Below are 18,809 nucleotides of genomic sequence, written 5' to 3'. Positions count from 1 at the left end.
ATAGTATAAATTTGACATCTCTTGTGCCTTACATGATATGAGCTTCATGCCCATTATATAGCGCATAATTTGGAATTGTTGGAATTATGGACTTGAATGCTGTTTTTGATTCATAAAGATATATTTTGAATATTTTTAATTACGTTTCTGTTTTGGATAAACTACTCTGCATGTTTAGAATTTTATTTCTTTAGTCAGAAATTTTCAAGTATTTTTAGGCATTAATTTGGAAACAAATAGATTTTGAATCTTGTTGGTTATCTATCTACTCTGAATAATTTAGGATATGTTTTCTCTACCCTGAAATATGTTCATATGATATTATCTGAATTATTCATGATTTATTGAACTTATAATTTTAAAAACACTAGTTATTGATATTTAATTCATGAAAAACAGTTTTGTAATATAATAAATTATGTTTTTGATTTTAGTTAAATAACTCTGATGTTTGGAATTTTTATTTATTTTTATATGGAATTTTAAAGCTATTATATGATTTGTTTTGAAAATTTAAAATTTTATGAAAACAAAAGGGGATTAATCTTATTTGTTTTGATCTACGAGTTTGATTATGATTGCTTTATGAATAAGTGATCTACTAAGATCAGTATGAACGTGACATCTATTAGTAGATCAGTATAAGTGATTTACTAAGTTCACATGTATTATGTGTTGTTGGTGGGTTGGATCAAAGCTTAACCCGATGCCTAAACACGGGTTGAGCCCAAATCCGAGCCTACAAAAACCTTTGTAGCCCAAGTTTTCACTGTTCCTATTCCGATGTATTTTAACTTATTTTATGAGTTTGGCCCTAATTGATTCCTAAATTAGATCCGAACCGAACCAATTTAGTTGATTTTGATCAGTTTAAAGTGCTTCTGAATTTTTCTCGACCAATTTAAACTCATTTGACCCATATTAGACCTAATCAATTCTTCTAAGTTAGACGAAGTTACGATACATTCAAAACTAATCTTATGAGGATTATTAGTTGGTTAAATTAAATTTATTTTAATTAAGCCCGATTTGAATCGGTTGGACCAATTCAACTATGATTTAGGCCGATCAAGAGTGAATTGGGGGTATGATTCTAGATGTTTATAATGTTGATAGATCATTTATAAGTTTTGAGGTCTTCGATTTACAAGTTTGATTATGATTTCTTGATAAATGAATGATCAACTTTGGTATGGATGTGAGATATTCATTGGTAATGCCTCGTATGGTAAGAACTTTAGGACCATCATGTGGTGGATCCAATCTAATCCTTTTATTATGATTTTTTTAATATATATATATATATGTGCTAGCACCAACTTGAGACTAACATAAGATATAAGGTTGATGTAATAAAAAGACTTGAATAATCCCTCTTAATTATAAGAGAGCCAATATACTGGATAGCGATTCCTTTCAGGGTTTAGCAGGCTGTCATATGGATTCTTCCATCTACTATTGATAGATCTATGTTTTTATTTTGGTGGATAAGAAATAGTATTTTATCTATTATCGAGAGTATCATATGAATTTTATCTACCGTTGGGAGAGAATATAGCTAAGAGTATTATATTCCCTCTCACATAAATGTTAAAAGGTACATACTTACATCCTCTTTAGATCCCTAGAGGATAATCTTCTCTAGAATCGAATATATTCTCATTTGTTGTTAAGATTATATTCTATCATATACATACCCTCTCACATAAACGCTGAAAAATACATACTTGCATCCTCTCTAGATTCCTAGAGGATAACCTTCTCTATAATATAACCTATTCTCATTTGTTATTAGGAATATATTCTATCTCATACATACCCTCTCGTATAAATGCTGAAAAGTATGTATTCTCTCTAGATCCTATAACTTTTTATGGATGATAACCTTTAGACTCTAGATCCAATAGCAGCTAAGGTATTTCTCATATTTTGCTCTCACCTCTTATCATACTCTACATATACTTGAGAAATAAGAAAAAATAAACGTTAATTTTTAAGATTTTTTACTTTTACGAAAAAAAAATTCTCAAATCAAGATCTCTTGTTCTCCTAGGATATTAACTCCAAAAATTTTAAATTATTTTAGGATCCCAACATGGTATAATTTCATAGTTGTGTTGCATGCATTTTGTTCTCTAGATCGATGATGAACAAAAAAAGAAAAAAAAGGTACAAGTCAAACAACATTTAGGTAGGAATTCAAAAACTCTTTTAATGTTCTTCTTCTGTCAACGAAACAAGACTAAGCGCGTCTTTAACTTACATCCGTTTCAAGGGCAGAAGGTGATATCGTAGTTAGCCCCCACACAGGTGAAGGTGCTGGTCCTATCATCATAAGCATAACTATATGCTTGAGGACATGCATTCTTGAAGATCTGGGAGTAGTAGGAGGGCTTGCAAGTGTCCGGGCTACCGTACTGGCCCCTGCAGCAGTACTCGTCCGTGTTGAAGGCTAAGCATGCGCTCTTGCACCCCACCACGCCCCCGTCCGGCGCTGTTATCCGCAACTCCTGGGGGCACAGCGCGTTGACGTTCACCGGGCACGACGTGCTGTTGCAATTCGACCCCCCGCTGGGAACGACCAACACCGGCAAGTTGAAGCCGTCGACGCAGCTCACGTCGTAGAAATCCTTGCCTCCGTAGCCCTGCAGGGTGAACTCGATGAACGTGGTCGGCGGCGCTCCTCCCGCCCCATTGCACGCCACCTGCCCAGTGCCGCAGTCCCCGGTGATGCACGAGAATTTGCCCGCCGAGTCGGTGGAACACGTTTGCCGAGCCCACAGCCGGCCTCCCCAGGCGGGTGGCGCGTCCAGTGAAAAGGAGGCGCCACTGTCCAGCTGGAATCCGGTCTGGGAAAGAGCACCTTTGTCGGAATTGGCCAACGAGGCAGGCCAAATAGTGAAGGAGCAGTTGTTCTTGAAGCTAAAGGTGGCGGAGCGTGCGCCTGAAGAAGCATCAACAAGTATCATGCATGAACGAATGACATAACAATGTCAAGGGAAGGCATACATAGAACCAATGATCACGGACCTGAGATCAGGATGGCGACGAAGAAGGCGACAGAGACAGTGCTGCGACTAAAGTTCTACTTCGCCTGTGGGCGTCAAAGGGCAGAGGGGAAAGGCCAGTTTGAGCAAGTCATGTCGCAGCCAAAGCACAACTTTGGTATGTAGCTGGTCCAGATCAGAGCCAGCTCGTAGGTTTTCTTCTTTCGTTGTGTGTTACTCGAGTCGTGGGTCCAACCTAATTATCAGAATATTACAGTGTTAGATTAATTAATCATATTTTTTTCTTTGAGAACATAACTCTAATTAAAATCAAATTGTTTTTTGACCTGCAATGGCACTTTGTTTGACTCTTCACACCACAACCTTAAGATCAATGCATCGGCTCAACCGGTATGAAGACATAACGTTCGATTCTACGACCACAGTGGGCTGAGGCCTGCGGAGCTGCGGCCATGTGGCCAGTGGGTTTTGGTTTCTTTCTGCTGTATTTTTTTATTTGCGACCACTACTCTCTGTTTTTTTATCGTCCCATTGTCAAATCTCCCTTTCCTCTCTCTCCCTCTCTCTCTTCTCTTCTCTTCCTTTTCGATCTCTCTTTGCCTACACTATTCAATAGTGCGGTCATTCGTTTTCTCATTCTTTCTATCGTCACCTCCATCCTTTAGGTGCCAAAAAAAAAAAGAATAGGCTACATTCAAGAACAAAGACATGTTTGAATCATATAAGGTAACAAAGCATAGAAGCTCCTCCTCGTCCCAATCTTGACGTCAATGTATCCACCAAAGGTGAGTCAGCCATCTTGTTGTTCTGTTCTTGTCAATTATAAATTTTTATCTATTTATCCTTCTTGTATAGTTTGAGAATGTTCGACAGACGACCCATTGGTTCAGCTCATAATGGGTTTTAACAGCTCATTTTCCATTATTAACATAAATCTAGATCTAATAAATGGTGTATGGTGGCTATGAAAAAAGATGCAAAAACTTAAGAAAATGATATAAAAATAATAGAAAATAAAAGAAAAGAAGACAAGGACAATATAGAGGCTATACTCAATCATCCAATCTAAGCAGTATTCTCATATTGGGTAAGATCAGATCTATAATAGATTCTTGTTTTAATTACTTAAAACGAATTTGGATATTGTATACAGTAACGTAATCCTTGCATCCTAGTTATTCTTTTGTAATTATTGTTTTGGTTTTTGGCAAGAGATTCTGATATTTGTATATTCATTATTCTTATAGTGAATTTTCTTTTGTTTACCAATGATTTTTATCACGTAAATCTTAATGTCCTATTTGATTGTGATTTTTATTTAATTCTGTTGTGTGTTACGATCGATTTATATTTGTTCGTATATAAAGTTTGTTCCTTTGTTTATCTCATCAGGCAACATGTTGTATGCATTTTGTTCCCTAGAAATGAATGATCGATGTCCAAAGCAAGAAAGATGGAAGTCAAATGATACGAATAGAACTTTGAAACTCTTCTTTTATTTATGCTCTCTCGGAGCCAAAGCGAGATAAGAAGAAGCTTGTGATAGATGTACGTTGGTTTCAAGGGCAGTAGGTGATATCGTAATTAGCCCCCACGCAGGTGAAGGTGCTACTCTTGTCCTCATAAGCATAACTATAAGCTTGAGGACACGCATCCTTGAACATCTTGGAGTAGCTGGTGGGCTTCCATGTGTCCAGGATACCGTACTGACCCCTGCAGCAATACTCGTCCGTGTCGAAGGCTAAGCATGCGCTCTTGCACCCCACCACGCTCTCGTCCGACGCCAGCATCTACAACTCCGTGGGGCACCGCGCATTGATGTTCGTCCGGCACGTCGTGCTGTTGCAGTTCGACCCCCCGCTGGGAATGACCGACACCGGCACGTTGAAGCCATCGCCACAGCTCATGTCGTAGAAATCCTTGCCTCCGTCGCCCTGCAGGGTGAACTCGACGAGTGTGGTCGGCAGCGCTCCTCCTGCCCCATTGCACGCCACCTACCCAGTGCCACAGTCCCTGGAGAGGCACGAGAATCTACCAGACTGTTGGGCTGGCAGCCCACAGATTCAGCCCATAGTGGGCTTGGGCAGCCCACAGCCCCTCTTAACCTAACCCTAATTAATATTAGGAGGGCTATGGTGGCTGCGTTTTAGAGGAAGAAAAATGCATAAATAGGGCAGCAACGTGGGAGAAGAAAATAGCCATGGGATTCCAAAGAAAAGGAAGAAAATAAGGCAGAAAAGGAAGAGAAAGAAAGGGAAGAAGATAAGGACAACGCAGAGAGGCTGTTCTCAATCATCTAACAGTGTTCTCATCTCAGGTTAGATCAAATCTACAGTAGACTTTTGCTGTGATTACTTGGGTAGGTTTTAGATATTGTAGGCAGTGACATGATCCTTGTATCCCAGTTATTTTCTTAAGATTGTTGCTAGGGTTTAGAGCAAGAGATTGAGATTTGTATATTCATTATTATAATAGTGGATTATCCCTAGTTTGCCCCATGGTTTTTACCCTTCACATTGAACTGGTTTTCCATATATATCTTGGTGTTCTATTTTATTGTGGTTCCATTTAATTCCGCTGCGTATTATGGTTTTCTAGTATTTGTTCATATACAAAGGTTATTCCTATTTATATCCCCATCAACTAGTATCAGAGCAAGGGGTTTTGGTGATTTAATTTTGTATTTGAACATGGAGGCCAGTAATGTTTCTCGCATGATTAGTTTAAATGGAAACAATTTGATGATATGGAAACTAAGAATGGAAGATCTCTTGCAAATATTTGTATGGACTTTTGTAGGGGGATAGTGCAAAATCCATAACTATGACAAATGATGAGTGGAAGAGGTTAGATCGAAAAACAATTGGATTTATTCGACGGTGGCTTGATGATAGTGTCTTTCACCATGTTTTTACTGAAATTTTTGCATATTCTCTTTAGAAAAAGTTGGAAAGTCTCCATGAAAGAAAAACAACTGGCAACAAAGCTTTTTTGATCAGAAAACTTGTGAACCTAAAATATAGAAAGGGTGCTTCTATTGTTGAACATTTGAATAAAATATAAAGTATTACTAACAAGTTATCCTCTATGAAAATATCTTTTGATGATGAGTTGCAAGCATTGTTACTTCTCAGTTCATTACCAAAAAGTTTGGAGACACTGGTGGTTTCCCTCTGTAATTCTGCGTCAGATGGTGTTGTCACTATGAGTCAAGTAACAAGCAATTTGTTGAATGAGGAGTTGAGAAGAAAGAGTTCGACAACATTTCAGAATGATTCACAAGCACTTATCTCAAAGAATAGAGGAAGGTCAAAGTCTAGAAGTAGTTCACGCATGGGTAAAAGTAAGTCAAGATCAAGAAAAGATATTATTTGCTATAATTATGGTGAGAAAGGATATTACAAGAACCAATGTAAGCAACCTAAGAAAAGTAAGAAAAAGGGAAAAGAAGTGGAGTCTATAGAGTCAAAAGATAATATCACAACTACAATGCAGGGTGGTGATTATTTGATTTTGTCTCCTTCTGATGATATTTTTTCTTGTGTGTGTCAGGATCTTGAGTGGGTGATTGACACAGATGCTTCTTATCATGCTACACCACAGAGGGAGTTTTTTGCTACATACAGGTCTGGAAATTTTGGTATTGTCAAGATGGGCAACTATGGCACAGCAAACATTATAAGCATGGGTGATATCCATTTAAAGACCAACCTAGGCTGTAAATTGGTACTTAAGGATGTGAGACATGTGGTTGACTTGAGGCTGAATTTAATTTCAGTTGGAAGGCTAGATGATGAAAACTATTATAGCAGATTTCACAAAGGGCAATGAAAGCTCAATAAGGATTCTCTTGTTATAGCTAATGGAAAGAAATGTCATACTTTGTATATGTTGCAGGCTAAAGCTTATGGTGAGCAGTTAAATGCCACAGAAAAAGACTTCAGCATAGAGTTGTGGTATAGGCGACTGCGACACATGAGCAAGAAGGGGCTGTAAGCTCTTTCCAAGAGAGAGGTATTACTAGACCTTAGAGGTATACATCTGAACTCTTGTATTGATTGTTTGGCAGATAAACAACATAGAGTTTCATTTGCTAGTCCTGCTTTGTCTAGAAAAATGCATGCCTTATACCGTGTTTATACAGATGTATGTGGTCCTTTGAGGACAAAAACTCCTGGTGGATCTGTTGATGTTCTTGGTATAAGTGGTGCACTTTATTTTGTCATTTTTATAGATGATTTTTCCAAGAAAGTTTGGGCCTATGCTTTGAAGACTAAAAGATCATGTTATTAATGTCTTTAAAGAGTTTCATGCCAAGGTTGAAAGGGAGACGGAAAGAAAATTGAAACGCATAAGATCAGATAATAGTGGTGAGTATATAGGATTGTTTAATGACTATTGCAGGTCACATGGGATCCAACATGAGATGACAGTTCCTGGTACACCTCAGCATAATACAATTGTAGAGAGGATGAATCGCACCATCATGGAAAAGATCAGATGTATGCTTTCACAGGCCAAGCTACCCAAAAGGTTTTGAGATGAGGCTTTGAGGAATGCGGTTGATGTGATCAATTTATCACCATGTACAGCCTTAGATGGTGATGTTGCAGAGCATGTATGGTCAGGGAAAGATGTTTCCTACAAGCATTTGAGAGTGTTTGGTTATCGTGCATTTGCACATGTTCCAGATAATGAGAGGTCCAAGCTGGATAGTAAGACTAAAGAATGTATTTTTCTTGGTTACTCATATGATCATTTTGGTTACAGGCTTTGGGATCCAGAAAAGCAAAAGGTGTTTAGAAGCAGAGATGTAGTCTTCTTTGAGGATCAAACTTTTGAAGATTTGAAGAAGAAGGCACTAGCCAATACTTCTGCAGAAGGATTAGCAGATTGTGACGCAATTATTCCTCCAGTATATCAGGGTGATGGGGGAGATATGCAAGAAGATGGTGTAGAGCCTAATGTTGATCTACCTGCAGGACATGTTGAGCAAGAAGAAGCAGGAGAGCAAGTTCCAACAGAACCTCAATTGAGAAGATCTTCTAAACAACTTCAACCTTCCAGAAGATATTCTACAGATGAGTATGTGATGCTTACTGATGCAGGTGAACCAGAGAGTTACCAGGAAGTAGTTGAAACTGAGCAGAAAGAGAAGTGGTTAGTTGCTATGCAGGAAGAGATGGATGCTATTCAGAAGAACCACACTTATGATTTGGTACTGCTACCAAATGGAATAAAGACCTTACCAAAAGAAAGGCAGGAGATATGCCGACAACTGGTCGGCATGGCTTCACATTGAGGAGTCATGGGACAGCCTCTCTTATGGGCTGAAGGGGGAGGTTGTTGGGTTGGCAGCCCACAAATTCATCCCATAGTGGGCTTGGGCAGCCCACAACCCTCACCCCCTCTTAACCTAACCATAATTAACATTATAAGGGGTGTGGTGGCTACGTTTTAGAGGCAGAAAAAGGCATAAATTGGGCAGCAACGTGGGAGAAGAAAATAGCCACGGGATTCTAAAGAAAAGGAAGAAAACAAGACAAAAAAGGAAGAGAAAGAAAGGGAAGAAGACAAGGACAACGCAGAGAGGCTGTTCTCAATCATCTAGTAGTGTTCTCATCTCAGGTTAGATCAAATCTACAGTAGACTCTTGCTGTGATTACTTGGGGAGGTTTTAGATATTATAGGCAGTGACATGATCCTTGTATCCCAGTTATTCTCTTTAGATTGTTACTAGGGTTTAGGGCAAGAGATTGAGATTTGTATATTCATTACTCTCATAGTGGATTATTTCTAGTTTGCCACGTAATTTTTACCCTTCACATTGAATGGGTTTTCTACGTATATCTTGGTGTTTTATTTGATTGTGGTTCCATTTAATTCTGTTGTGTATTATGGTCTTCTAGTATTTGTTAATATACAAAGGTTATTCTTGTTTATATCCCCATCACAGACGAGTCGGTGGAACATTTGTGCCGAGCCCACAGCCGGCCTCCCTAGGCGGGTGGCGCATCCAGCGAAAAGGATGCGCCACTGTCCAGTTGGAATCTGGTCTAGGAAAGAGCAACTTTGTCGGAATTGGCCAGCGAGGCAAGCCAAACAGGGTCGGGGCAATTGTTCTTGAAGTTAAAGGTGGTGGAGTGCACGCTTGAAGAAGCACCGACAGGTGTCGTGCATGAACACACGACATAACAATGGCAAAGGAAGGCATGCATAGAACCAGTGATGATAACAGACCTGAGATCAGGACGGCAACGAAGAAGGCGAGAGAGATGAGTCGTGGCTGCGCCATAGAGGAAGGCTCTGGAGAACTAAGAGGAGTTGGGGTGAGACGAAACATCGTAGTGAGGGGCACTTTATATAGAGCCAAGTTGTCGTGTGCATGGACTGTGTACATGAGATCTGAGTTACGTGAACCGACCCAAAGGTGGCACCGTATGCAGAATGCCGAATCTGGGATTGACATCCAGTATAGGAAGGTGAATAATATGGTCCATATGCATTAGCTCAACCAGTATGAAGACATAATGTTCGTTTCTAAGACCACTGTGGGCTGAGGCCCTATCGGCAGTTGGTTTCGATTTCTTCTTACTGCATTCTTTCATTTGCAACCACTACTCTCTGTTCTTTCTCATCACGATCATCAAATCTCCCTTTCCTCTATCTCTCTCTCTCTCTTCTCTTCCTTTTCGATCTCTCCTTGCCTACATTATTCAATAGTGTGGTCGCTCGTTTTCTCCTTTTTTTTTTCTTTCTATCGTCCGTCTCCATCCTTTAGGTGAGAAAAGAAAGAACAAACTACATTGAAGAACAAAGACATTTACATCCACTACTCTTTGTTCTTTCTTGTCCGATCATCAAATCTCCCTTTCCTCTATCTCTCTCTCTCTTCTCTTCCTTTTCAATCTCTACTTGCCTACATTATTCAAAAGTGTGGTCGCTCGTTTTCTCCTTTTTTTTCTTTCTGTCGTCTGTCTCCATCCTTTAGGTGAGAAAAGAAAGAATAGACTACATTGAAGAACAAAGACATGTTTGAAGCATATAAGATCACAAAGCATAGAAGCTCCTCCTCGTCCCAATCTTGTTGTTATGTTCTTGTCAGATTATAATTTTCTACTTTATTTTTCCTTCTTGTATGGCTTGGTCGTGTTGGGCAGACAGCCCATTGTGGGCTTTAACAGCCTATAGCCCACTTCCCTTATTAACCTAAACCTAGATCTAATAAAGGGGGTGTGAGTGCTATGAAAAAAAGGGATAGAAAACTACAGCAGCAACGTGATTCAAAATCAGGAAAAAAGGACATAAAAATAAGAGAAAAGAAAAAAAGGAAGAAGACAAGGATAATGGCGAGACTGTTCTCAATCATCCAATCTAAGCAGTATTCTCATCTAATATTAGATTAGATCTACAGTAGATTTTTGTTGTGATTACTTGGGGAGATTTTGAATATTGTGTACAGTGATGTAATCAGTGATGTAATCCTTGTATCTTTGTTATTCTTTTGTAATTATTACTTGAGTTTTGAGCAAGAGACTCTGCGATTTATATATTCATTATTCTTATAGTGAATTTTCTTTTGTTTGCCCCGTGATTTTTATAACGTAAATCTTAATGTCCTATTTGATTGTGATTTTCATTTAATTCTGTTGTGTGTTATGATTGATTTATATTTATTCGTATACAAAGTTTGTTCCTTTGTTTATCTCATGAGGCAGCATGTTGTATGCATTTTGTTCCCTAGAAATGAATGATCATTGTCCAAAGCAAGAAAGATGGAAGTCAAATGACACGAATAGAACTTTGAAACTCTTCTTTTATTTATGCTCTCTCAAGAGCCAAAGCGAGATAAGAAGAAGCTTGTGATAGATGTACGTTGGTTTCAAGGGCAGTAGGTGATATCGTAATTAGCCCCCACGCAGGTGAAGGTGCTGCTCTTGTCCTCATAAGCATTGTTAGTTTGGCAAGTCCCATAGTCCCACATCGGAAAAATCAGGCTTGTTATCTCCTATTGGAACTATAAATAAGGGCCTGAGCTTTGAAGTCAGATGCACCACAAGTGGCACCACAAGAAAAACTAAGTGTCTGCTTTGGGTTTAAGTCCATACTCAGTTAAATAGTTTGGGCTTATAGTTGTGGTTTTTCTTGTTTAGTATTTTCGGGTGTTTTATGGCTTAGGAACATCTTCCTAAGGCATTTGTAATAGTCTCTTTTATAGTAGTGATTTGCTCCTCTTTCGTCCATGGATGTAGGTCAAGGTTAATTGACCGAACCACGTAAATCTGGTGTTCTTGTCACTTTTATTCTTTCCGCTTTATTGTCCTTGTCGGGTTGCCAAAATTACCTTTTGTTAAATTTTCTAGGGCTAGCTCTAACAAACTGGTATCAGAGCCTGGTTTCGGGATCTTTTGGCAACGATAACAATAACAAAGATTGTTGTCGAGAAATTCGACAGAAATGTCAACTTCGACATGTGGCAACTTAAGGTGGAGGTCATTCTGATTCAAGACGGAGTTGATTTAGCATTATAGGGAGCTGAGAACATTCCAGATGGTACGTCAAAGGAAGATCTTGCGGGTATGGATAAGAAGGCCCGATCCAACATTATTCTAAATCTCTCTGACGAGGTTTTACGGGAGGTAGCTATGGAGACTACGGCTAAGAGCTTATGGGACAAGCTTAAAACCTTGTATATGAAGAGGACAGTAGAGAATCGCCTCTAGTTAAAGCAGAGTTTATATATGCTTCGGATGACTGAAGGTATATCTATACTCTCACATCTTGATAAATTTGATTCTTTGGTTAAGGATTTGGAGAATATAGATGCAAAAATTGATGATGAGGATAAGGCCTTGTTACTTTTGTGTTCTCTTCCCCAATCTTTTAAGCATTTTCGTGATACTATGATTTATGGAAAAGAAACAATTTCGTATCAGGAAATTAAATCAGCACTAAAATCTAAGGAGCAGATAGACAGAGATATCACTGGTGAAAGTAGAGAGAATTAGGTTGAAGGTCTGGTTGTTAGAGGGAGAACAAATAAAAGGGAATTTGACAGAAGTAGATCTAAATCTATATCTAAATCCAGACATAGAAATTTGGAGTGCAGATATTATCATAAAATAGGGCACATTAAATCTGATTGCTTTAAATTGAAAAATAAATTAAAGCAAAAGAAAAAATTTGTTGAGAAAACTATTGAATCCGCTGAAGCTAGTGTAGCAACTGATGAGAATGTTGGAAATATTTTCTCTGCTATTGATGACAGGACGAGGTCTAAAAATGAATGAATTTTAGATTCTGGTTGTTCTTATCACATGTGTCATAATAGAGATTTGTTTTCCACATATGAATCTGGTAATGGTGGAATTGTTTTGATGGGAAATAATGTAGCATGTGATGTTGGTAGAGGAACAATCCGAATTAAAATGCATGATGGTATTGTGAGGACACTCACTAATGTTAGATATGTTCCTGATTTAAAAAAGAATCTCATCTCTTTAGGCACCCTAGAGGCCCTTGGGTGTAAATACACAACTGAAGGTGGAGTTATGAAAGTTTCTAGAAGTGCTCTTGTTGTTATGAAAGCTTGTAGGTCTGGTAGTTTATATATTCTGCAGGGAACTACTGTCACAGGCTCGGTTGCAGTCTAGTCATCATCATTGTCTGATTTTGACATCACCAAATTATAGCATATGCGTTTGGGTCATATGAGCAAAAAAGGTTTGAGTATATTGAGCAAAAGGGGTCTACTTTACGGACAGAGTACTGGGCCACTGGATTTTTGTGAACACCGCATTTTTGGAAAATAGAAAAGAGTCGGCTTCAATTCTCCGGCAGTTCATAAAACAAAAGGTACTCTTGACTATATTCATTCAGACCTTTGGGGTCCAACTCATGTTCAGTCTAAAGGTGGTGCCAGGTATATGTTGACTTTCATTGATGATTATTCCAGGAAAGTTTGGGTTTATTTTTTGAAGCATAAAAATGATGTTTTTCTAACCTTTAAATAATGGAAGGCTTTGATTGAGAAGCAAATAGGTAAACAGATTAAGCGGCTTCGAATAGATAATGGCATGAAATTTTGTGAAGGTGACTTTAATGAATTTTGCAAAAGTGAAGGAATCGTTCGGCATCGCACTGTTAGGATGACGCCTCACTAAAATGGTGTGGCCGAACGTATGAACAGAACACCTTTTGGAGAGAGCAAGGTGTATGATCTCAAATGCATGGTTGACAAAGGACTTTTGGGCAGAGGCGATTAATATGGCCTGTTACGTTGTCAACCGCGCTCCTTCTACAGCACTTAACTTTAAAACTCCGGAGGAAGTTTGGTAAGGTACTCCTGCTGATTACTCTGATTTAAAAATTTTTGGGTGTCCAGCATACATGCATATAAATGAAGAAAAATTAGAGCCTCGAGCTAAAAAATACATTTTCCTTGGGTATGCTTCTGGGGTGAAAGGATATAGATTATGGTGTTCTGATCCCAAATCCCCAAAATTTGTAATCAGTAAAGATGTTACTTTTGATGAATTATCTATGTTATCTTCTAAAGAGGAATCTACTAGTTGTACAAATGATAGTGCACAGAAGCAGGTGGAGCTTGAGATTGGTAGGTCTGATTCTTTTCAATCGAACTCTTCTACTCAAAGAATGCCAGTAGATGATCCCGAGTCTATTGACACAGATGATCCAAAGGAAGAGCAATATTCCATAGCCAATGATAGACCACGGAGAGATATTTGACCATCACAAAGATATGCAAATTTGGTTACATATGCTTTGTCTGTTGCAGAAGAAACAAGTGAAGTTGGAGAGCCTACTTCCTACTCAGATGCAGTTTCTTGTGATAATTCCGCTAAGTGGTTGATCGCGATGAATGAAGAAATTGAATCTCTCCATTCGAATAGAACTTGGGATCTTGTGAAGCCGCCTTCGGGTACTAAAATTATTGGATGCAAATGGGATACTATTGCAGAGAGAAAGGTCTTTGTTCAGAAAATTCATACGAATGACAATCCAACTGATATGCTTACGAAGCCTATTCCAGTTTACAAGTTCAAACAGTGCTTGGACTTGGTTGGTGTTCATTGTTGGTGATTGCCCGTTGGGGCTTTTATGAATAAGGTGGAGCAAGTTTTGTTGGGACATGCCAAGGTGGAGATTTGTTAGTTTGGCAAGTCCCATAGTCCCACATCGAAAAAATCAGGTTTGTTATCTTCTATTGGAACTATAAATAAGGGTCTGAGCTTTGAAGTCAGATACACCACAAGTGGCACAATAAGAAAAACCTAAGTGTCTGCTTTGGGTTTAAGTTCATACTTAGTTAAATAAATAGTTTGGGCTTATAGTTGAGGTTTTTCTAGTTTAGTATTTTCGGGTGTTTTATGGCATAGGAACATCTTCCTAAGATATTTGTAAAAGTCTCTTTTATAGTAGTGATTTGCTCATCTTTCGTCCGTGGATGTAGGTCAAGGTTAATTGACCGAACCACGTAAATTTGATGTTCTTATCTCGTTTATTCTTTCCGCTTTATTGTTTTTGTCGGGTTGCCAAAATTATCTTTTGATAAATTTCTTGGGGTTAGCTCTAACAAGCATAACTATAAGCTGGAGGACACGCATCCTCGAACATCTTGGAGTAGCTGGTGGGCTTGCATGTGTCCGGGCGACCGTACTGGCCCATGCAGCAGTACTCGTTCGTGTCGAAGGCTAAGCATGCGCTCTTGCACCCCACCAAGCTCCTGTCCGGGCGCCAGCATCTGCAACTCCGTGGGGCACCGCGCGTTGATGTTCGTCCGGCACGACGTGCTGTCGCAGTTTGACCCCCCGCTGGGAACGACCGATACCGGCACGTTGAAGCCGTTGACGCAGCTCACGTCGTAGAAATCCTTGCCTCCGTCGCCCTGCAGGGTGAACTCGACGAGCGTGGTCGGCGACGCTCCTCCAGCCCCATTGCACGCCACATGCCCAGTGCCGCAGTCCCCGGAGAGGCACGAGAATCTACCGGACGAGTCGGTGGAACATTTGTGCCGAGCCCACAGCCGGCCTCCCCATGCGGGTGGCGCATCCAGCGAAAACGAGGCGCCACTGTCCAGCTGGAATCCGGTCTGGGAAAGAGCACCTTTGTCGGAATCGTTCAGCGAGGCAGGCCAAACAGGGTCGGGGCAGTTGTTCTTGAAGTTAAAGGTGGTGGAGTGGGCGCCTGAAGAAGCACCGACAGGTGTCGTGCATGAACACACGACGTAACAATGGCAAAGGAAGGCATGCATAGAACCAGTGATGATAACAGACCTGAGATCAGGACGGCGACGAAGAAGGCGAGAGAGACGAGTCGTGGCTGCGCCATAGAGGAAGGCTCCGGAGAACTAAGAGGAGTTGGGGTGAGACGAAACGTCGCAGTGAGGGGGCACTATATATAGAGCCAAGTTGTCGTGTGCATGAACTGTGTACATGAGATCTGAGATAGGTGTACCGACCCAAAGGTGGCACCGTATGCAGAATGCCGAATCTGGGATCGACTTCCAGCATAGGAAGGTGAATAAGATGGTCCATATGCTTAGCTCAACCAGTATGAAGACATAATGTTCGATTCTACGACCACTGTGGGCTGAGGCCCTATGGGCGGTCGGTTTCGATTTCTTTCTACTGGATTCCAACTACTACTCTCTGTTCTTTCTCGTCACGATCAACAAATCTCCCTTTCGACTATCTCTCTCTCTCTCTTCTCTTTCTATTCCATCTCTCATTGTCTACATTATTCAATAGTGCGGTCGATCGTTTTCTCCTTTTTTTTTTTTTTTCTTTTTTTATCTTTCTGTCGTCCGTCTCCATCATTTAAGTGAGAAAAGAAAGAACAGACTAAATTGAAGAACAAAGACATGTTTGAAGCAAATAAGATCACAAAGTATAGAAGCTCCTCCTCATCCTGTTGTTATGTTCTTGTCAGATTATAATTTCCTACTTTATTTTTCCTTCTTTTACGGCTTGGTCGTGTTGGGCAGACAGCCCATTGTGGGCTTTAATAGCAGCCCACTTCCCTTATTAACCTAAACCTAGATCTAATAAAGAGGGTGTGAGAGCTATGAAAAAAATGGATAGAAAACTACAGCAGCAACATGATTCAAAATCAGAAAAAAAAGGACATAAAAATAAGAGAAGAGAAAAAAAAGAAGAAGACAAGGATAACGCCGAGACTGTTCTCAATCATCCAATCTAAGCAGTATTCTCATCTAATATTAGATTAGATCTACAATAAATTTTTTTTATGATTATTTGGGGAGATTTTGAATATTGTGTACAGTGATGTAATCATTGTATCATAGTTATTCTTTTGTAATTATTACTTTAGTTTTGAGCAAAAGACTCTGAGATTTATATATTCATTATTCTTATAGTGAATTTTCTTTTGTTTGCCCTATGATTTTTATAACGTAAATCTTAATTTCCTATTTGATTATGATTTTCATTTAATTCTATTGTGTGTTACGATCAATTTATATTTATTCGTATACAAAGTTGGTTCCTTTGTTTATCTCATCAGGCAGCGTGTTGTATGCATTTTGTTCCCTAGAAATGAATGATCGAAGTCAAATGACACGAATAGAACTTTGAAACTCTTCTTTTATTTATGCTCTCTCGAGAGCCAAAGCGAGATAAGAAGAAGCTTGTGATAGATGTACGTTGGTTTCAAGGGCAGTAGGTGATATCGTAATTAGCCCCCACGCAGGTGAAGGTGCTGCTCTTGTCATCATAAGCATAACTATAAGCTTGAGGACACGCATCCTTGAACATCTTGGAGTAGCTGGTGGGCTTGCATGTGTCCGTGCTATTGTACTGGCCCCGGCAGCAGTACTCGTCCGTGTCGAAGGCTACGCATGCGCTCTTGCACCCCACCACGCTCCCGTCCGGTGCCAGCATCTGCAACTCCGTGGGGCACCGCGCGTTGATGTTCGTCCGGCACGACGTGCTGTCGCAGTTCGATCCCCCGCTGGGAACGACCGACACCGGCACGTTGAAGCCGTCGATGCAGCTCACGTCGTAGAAATCCTTGCCTCCGTCGCCCTGCAGGGTGAACTCGACGAGCGTGGTCGGCCGCGCTCCTCCCGCCCCATTGCACGCCACCTGCCCAGTGCCGCAGTCCCCGGAGAGGCACGAGAATCTACCGGACGAGTCGGTGGAACATTTGTGCCGAGCCCACAGCCGGCCTCCCCAGGCGGGTGGCGCATCCAGCGAAAAGGAGGCGCCACTGTCCAGCTGGAATCCGGTCTGGGAAAGAGCACCTTTGCCGGAATTGTTCAGCGAGGCAGGCCAAACAGGGTCGGAGCAGTTGTTCTTGAAGTTAAAGGTGGTGGAGTGGGCGCCTGAAGAAGCACCGACAGGTGTCGTGCAAGAACACACGACGTAACAATGGCAAAGGAAGGCATGCATAGAACCAGTGATGATAACAGACCTGAGATCAGGACGGCGACGAAGAAGGCGAGAGAGACGAGTCGTGGCTGCGCCATAGAGGAAGGCTCCGGAGAACTAAGAGGAGTTGGGGTGAGACGAAACGTCAGAGTGAGGGGGCACTATATATAGAGCCAAGTTGTCGTGTGCATGAACTGTGTACATGAGATCTGAGATAGGTGTACCGACCCAAAGGTGGCACCGTATGCAGAATGCCGAATCTGGGATCGACTTCCAGCATAGGAAGGTGAATAAGATGGTCCATATGCTTAGCTCAACCAGTATGAAGACATAATGTTCGATTTTACGACCACTGTGGGCTGAGGCCCTATGGGCAGTCGGTTTCGATTTCTTTCTACTGGATTCCAACTACTACTCTCTGTTCTTTCTCGTCACGATCAACAAATCTCCCTTTCGACTATCTCTCTCTCTCTCTTCTCTTTCTATTCCATCTCTCATTGTCTACATTATTCAATAGTGCGGTCGATCGTTTTCTCCTTTTTTTTTTTCTTTTTTTTTCTTTCTGTCGTCCGTCTCCATCATTTAAGTGAGAAAAGAAAGAACAGACTAAATTGAAGAACAAAGACATGTTTGAAGCAAATAAGATCACAAAGTATAGAAGCTCCTCCTCATCCCAATCTTGTTGTTATGTTCTTGTCAGATTATAATTTTCTACTTTATTTTTCCTTCTTATATGGCTTGGTCGTGTTGGGCAGACAGCCCATTGTGGGCTTTAACAGCCTATAGCTCACTTCCCTTATTAACCTAAACCTAAATCTAATAAAGGGGGTGTGAGGGCTATGAAAAAAATGGATAGAAAACTACAGCAACAACATGATTCAAAATCAGAAAAAAAAAAGGACATAAAAATATGAGAAGAGAAAAAAAAATAAGAAGACAAGGATAACGTCGAGACTGTTCTCAATCATCCAATCTACTGTTCTCAATCATCCAATCTAAGCAGTATTCTCATCTATATTTCCTTGCTTTATGAACTATGATCATATTTATAGGACTAGTGGTAACTACCCATATCACCATGTCACCCAAGATAAAGATAGTTATAGAAACTACCCTATACCTTCTAGATCATGATTAAGATAGTTATTGAAGCCACTCTCTATATTTCCTTGCTTTATGAACTATGATCATATTTATAGGACTAGTGGTAACTACCCATATCACCATGTCACCCAAGATAAAGGTGGTTATAGAAACTACCCTATAACTTCTAGATCATGATTAAGGTAGTTATTGAAGCCACTCTCTATATTTCCTTGCTTTATGAACTATGATCATATTTATAGAACTAGTGGTAACTACCCATATCACCATGTCACCCAAGATAAAG

The 18,809-nt window shown here is 40.2% G+C and overlaps 2 protein-coding genes and 1 pseudogene across 2 annotated transcripts; all 3 read right to left on the bottom strand.

The window, feature by feature from the left end:
- Positions 1-2,270: 2,270 nt before the first annotated feature.
- On the bottom strand, positions 2,271-3,104 carry LOC135588983 (thaumatin-like protein 1). The gene has a single exon (XM_065081311.1). It carries the CDS (start codon positions 2,967-2,969, stop codon positions 2,271-2,273), a length of 699 nt encoding a protein of 232 aa, XP_064937383.1. The 5' UTR covers positions 2,970-3,104.
- Positions 3,105-10,890: 7,786 nt separating this feature from the next.
- LOC135589101 (thaumatin-like protein 1b) lies at positions 10,891-15,359 on the bottom strand (annotated as a pseudogene).
- Positions 15,360-16,613: 1,254 nt separating this feature from the next.
- Positions 16,614-18,356, bottom strand: LOC135588982 (thaumatin-like protein 1b). The gene is made up of 2 exons (XM_065081310.1): positions 17,463-18,356; positions 16,614-17,373 (listed from the first exon to the last, which is right to left on the bottom strand). The coding sequence occupies exons 1-2, from the start codon at positions 17,515-17,517 to the stop codon at positions 16,700-16,702; spliced, it is 729 nt and encodes a 242-aa protein (XP_064937382.1). The 5' UTR covers positions 17,518-18,356; the 3' UTR covers positions 16,614-16,699.
- Positions 18,357-18,809: the final 453 nt, after the last annotated feature.

The sequence above is a fragment of the Musa acuminata genome, chromosome BXJ1-8 (assembly GCF_036884655.1).
Source record: "Musa acuminata AAA Group cultivar baxijiao chromosome BXJ1-8, Cavendish_Baxijiao_AAA, whole genome shotgun sequence".
NCBI classification, from domain to species: domain Eukaryota; kingdom Viridiplantae; phylum Streptophyta; class Magnoliopsida; order Zingiberales; family Musaceae; genus Musa; species Musa acuminata.
Note: the sequence above shows the minus strand (reverse complement) of the source record. Positions and strands in the feature narration are given on the sequence as shown.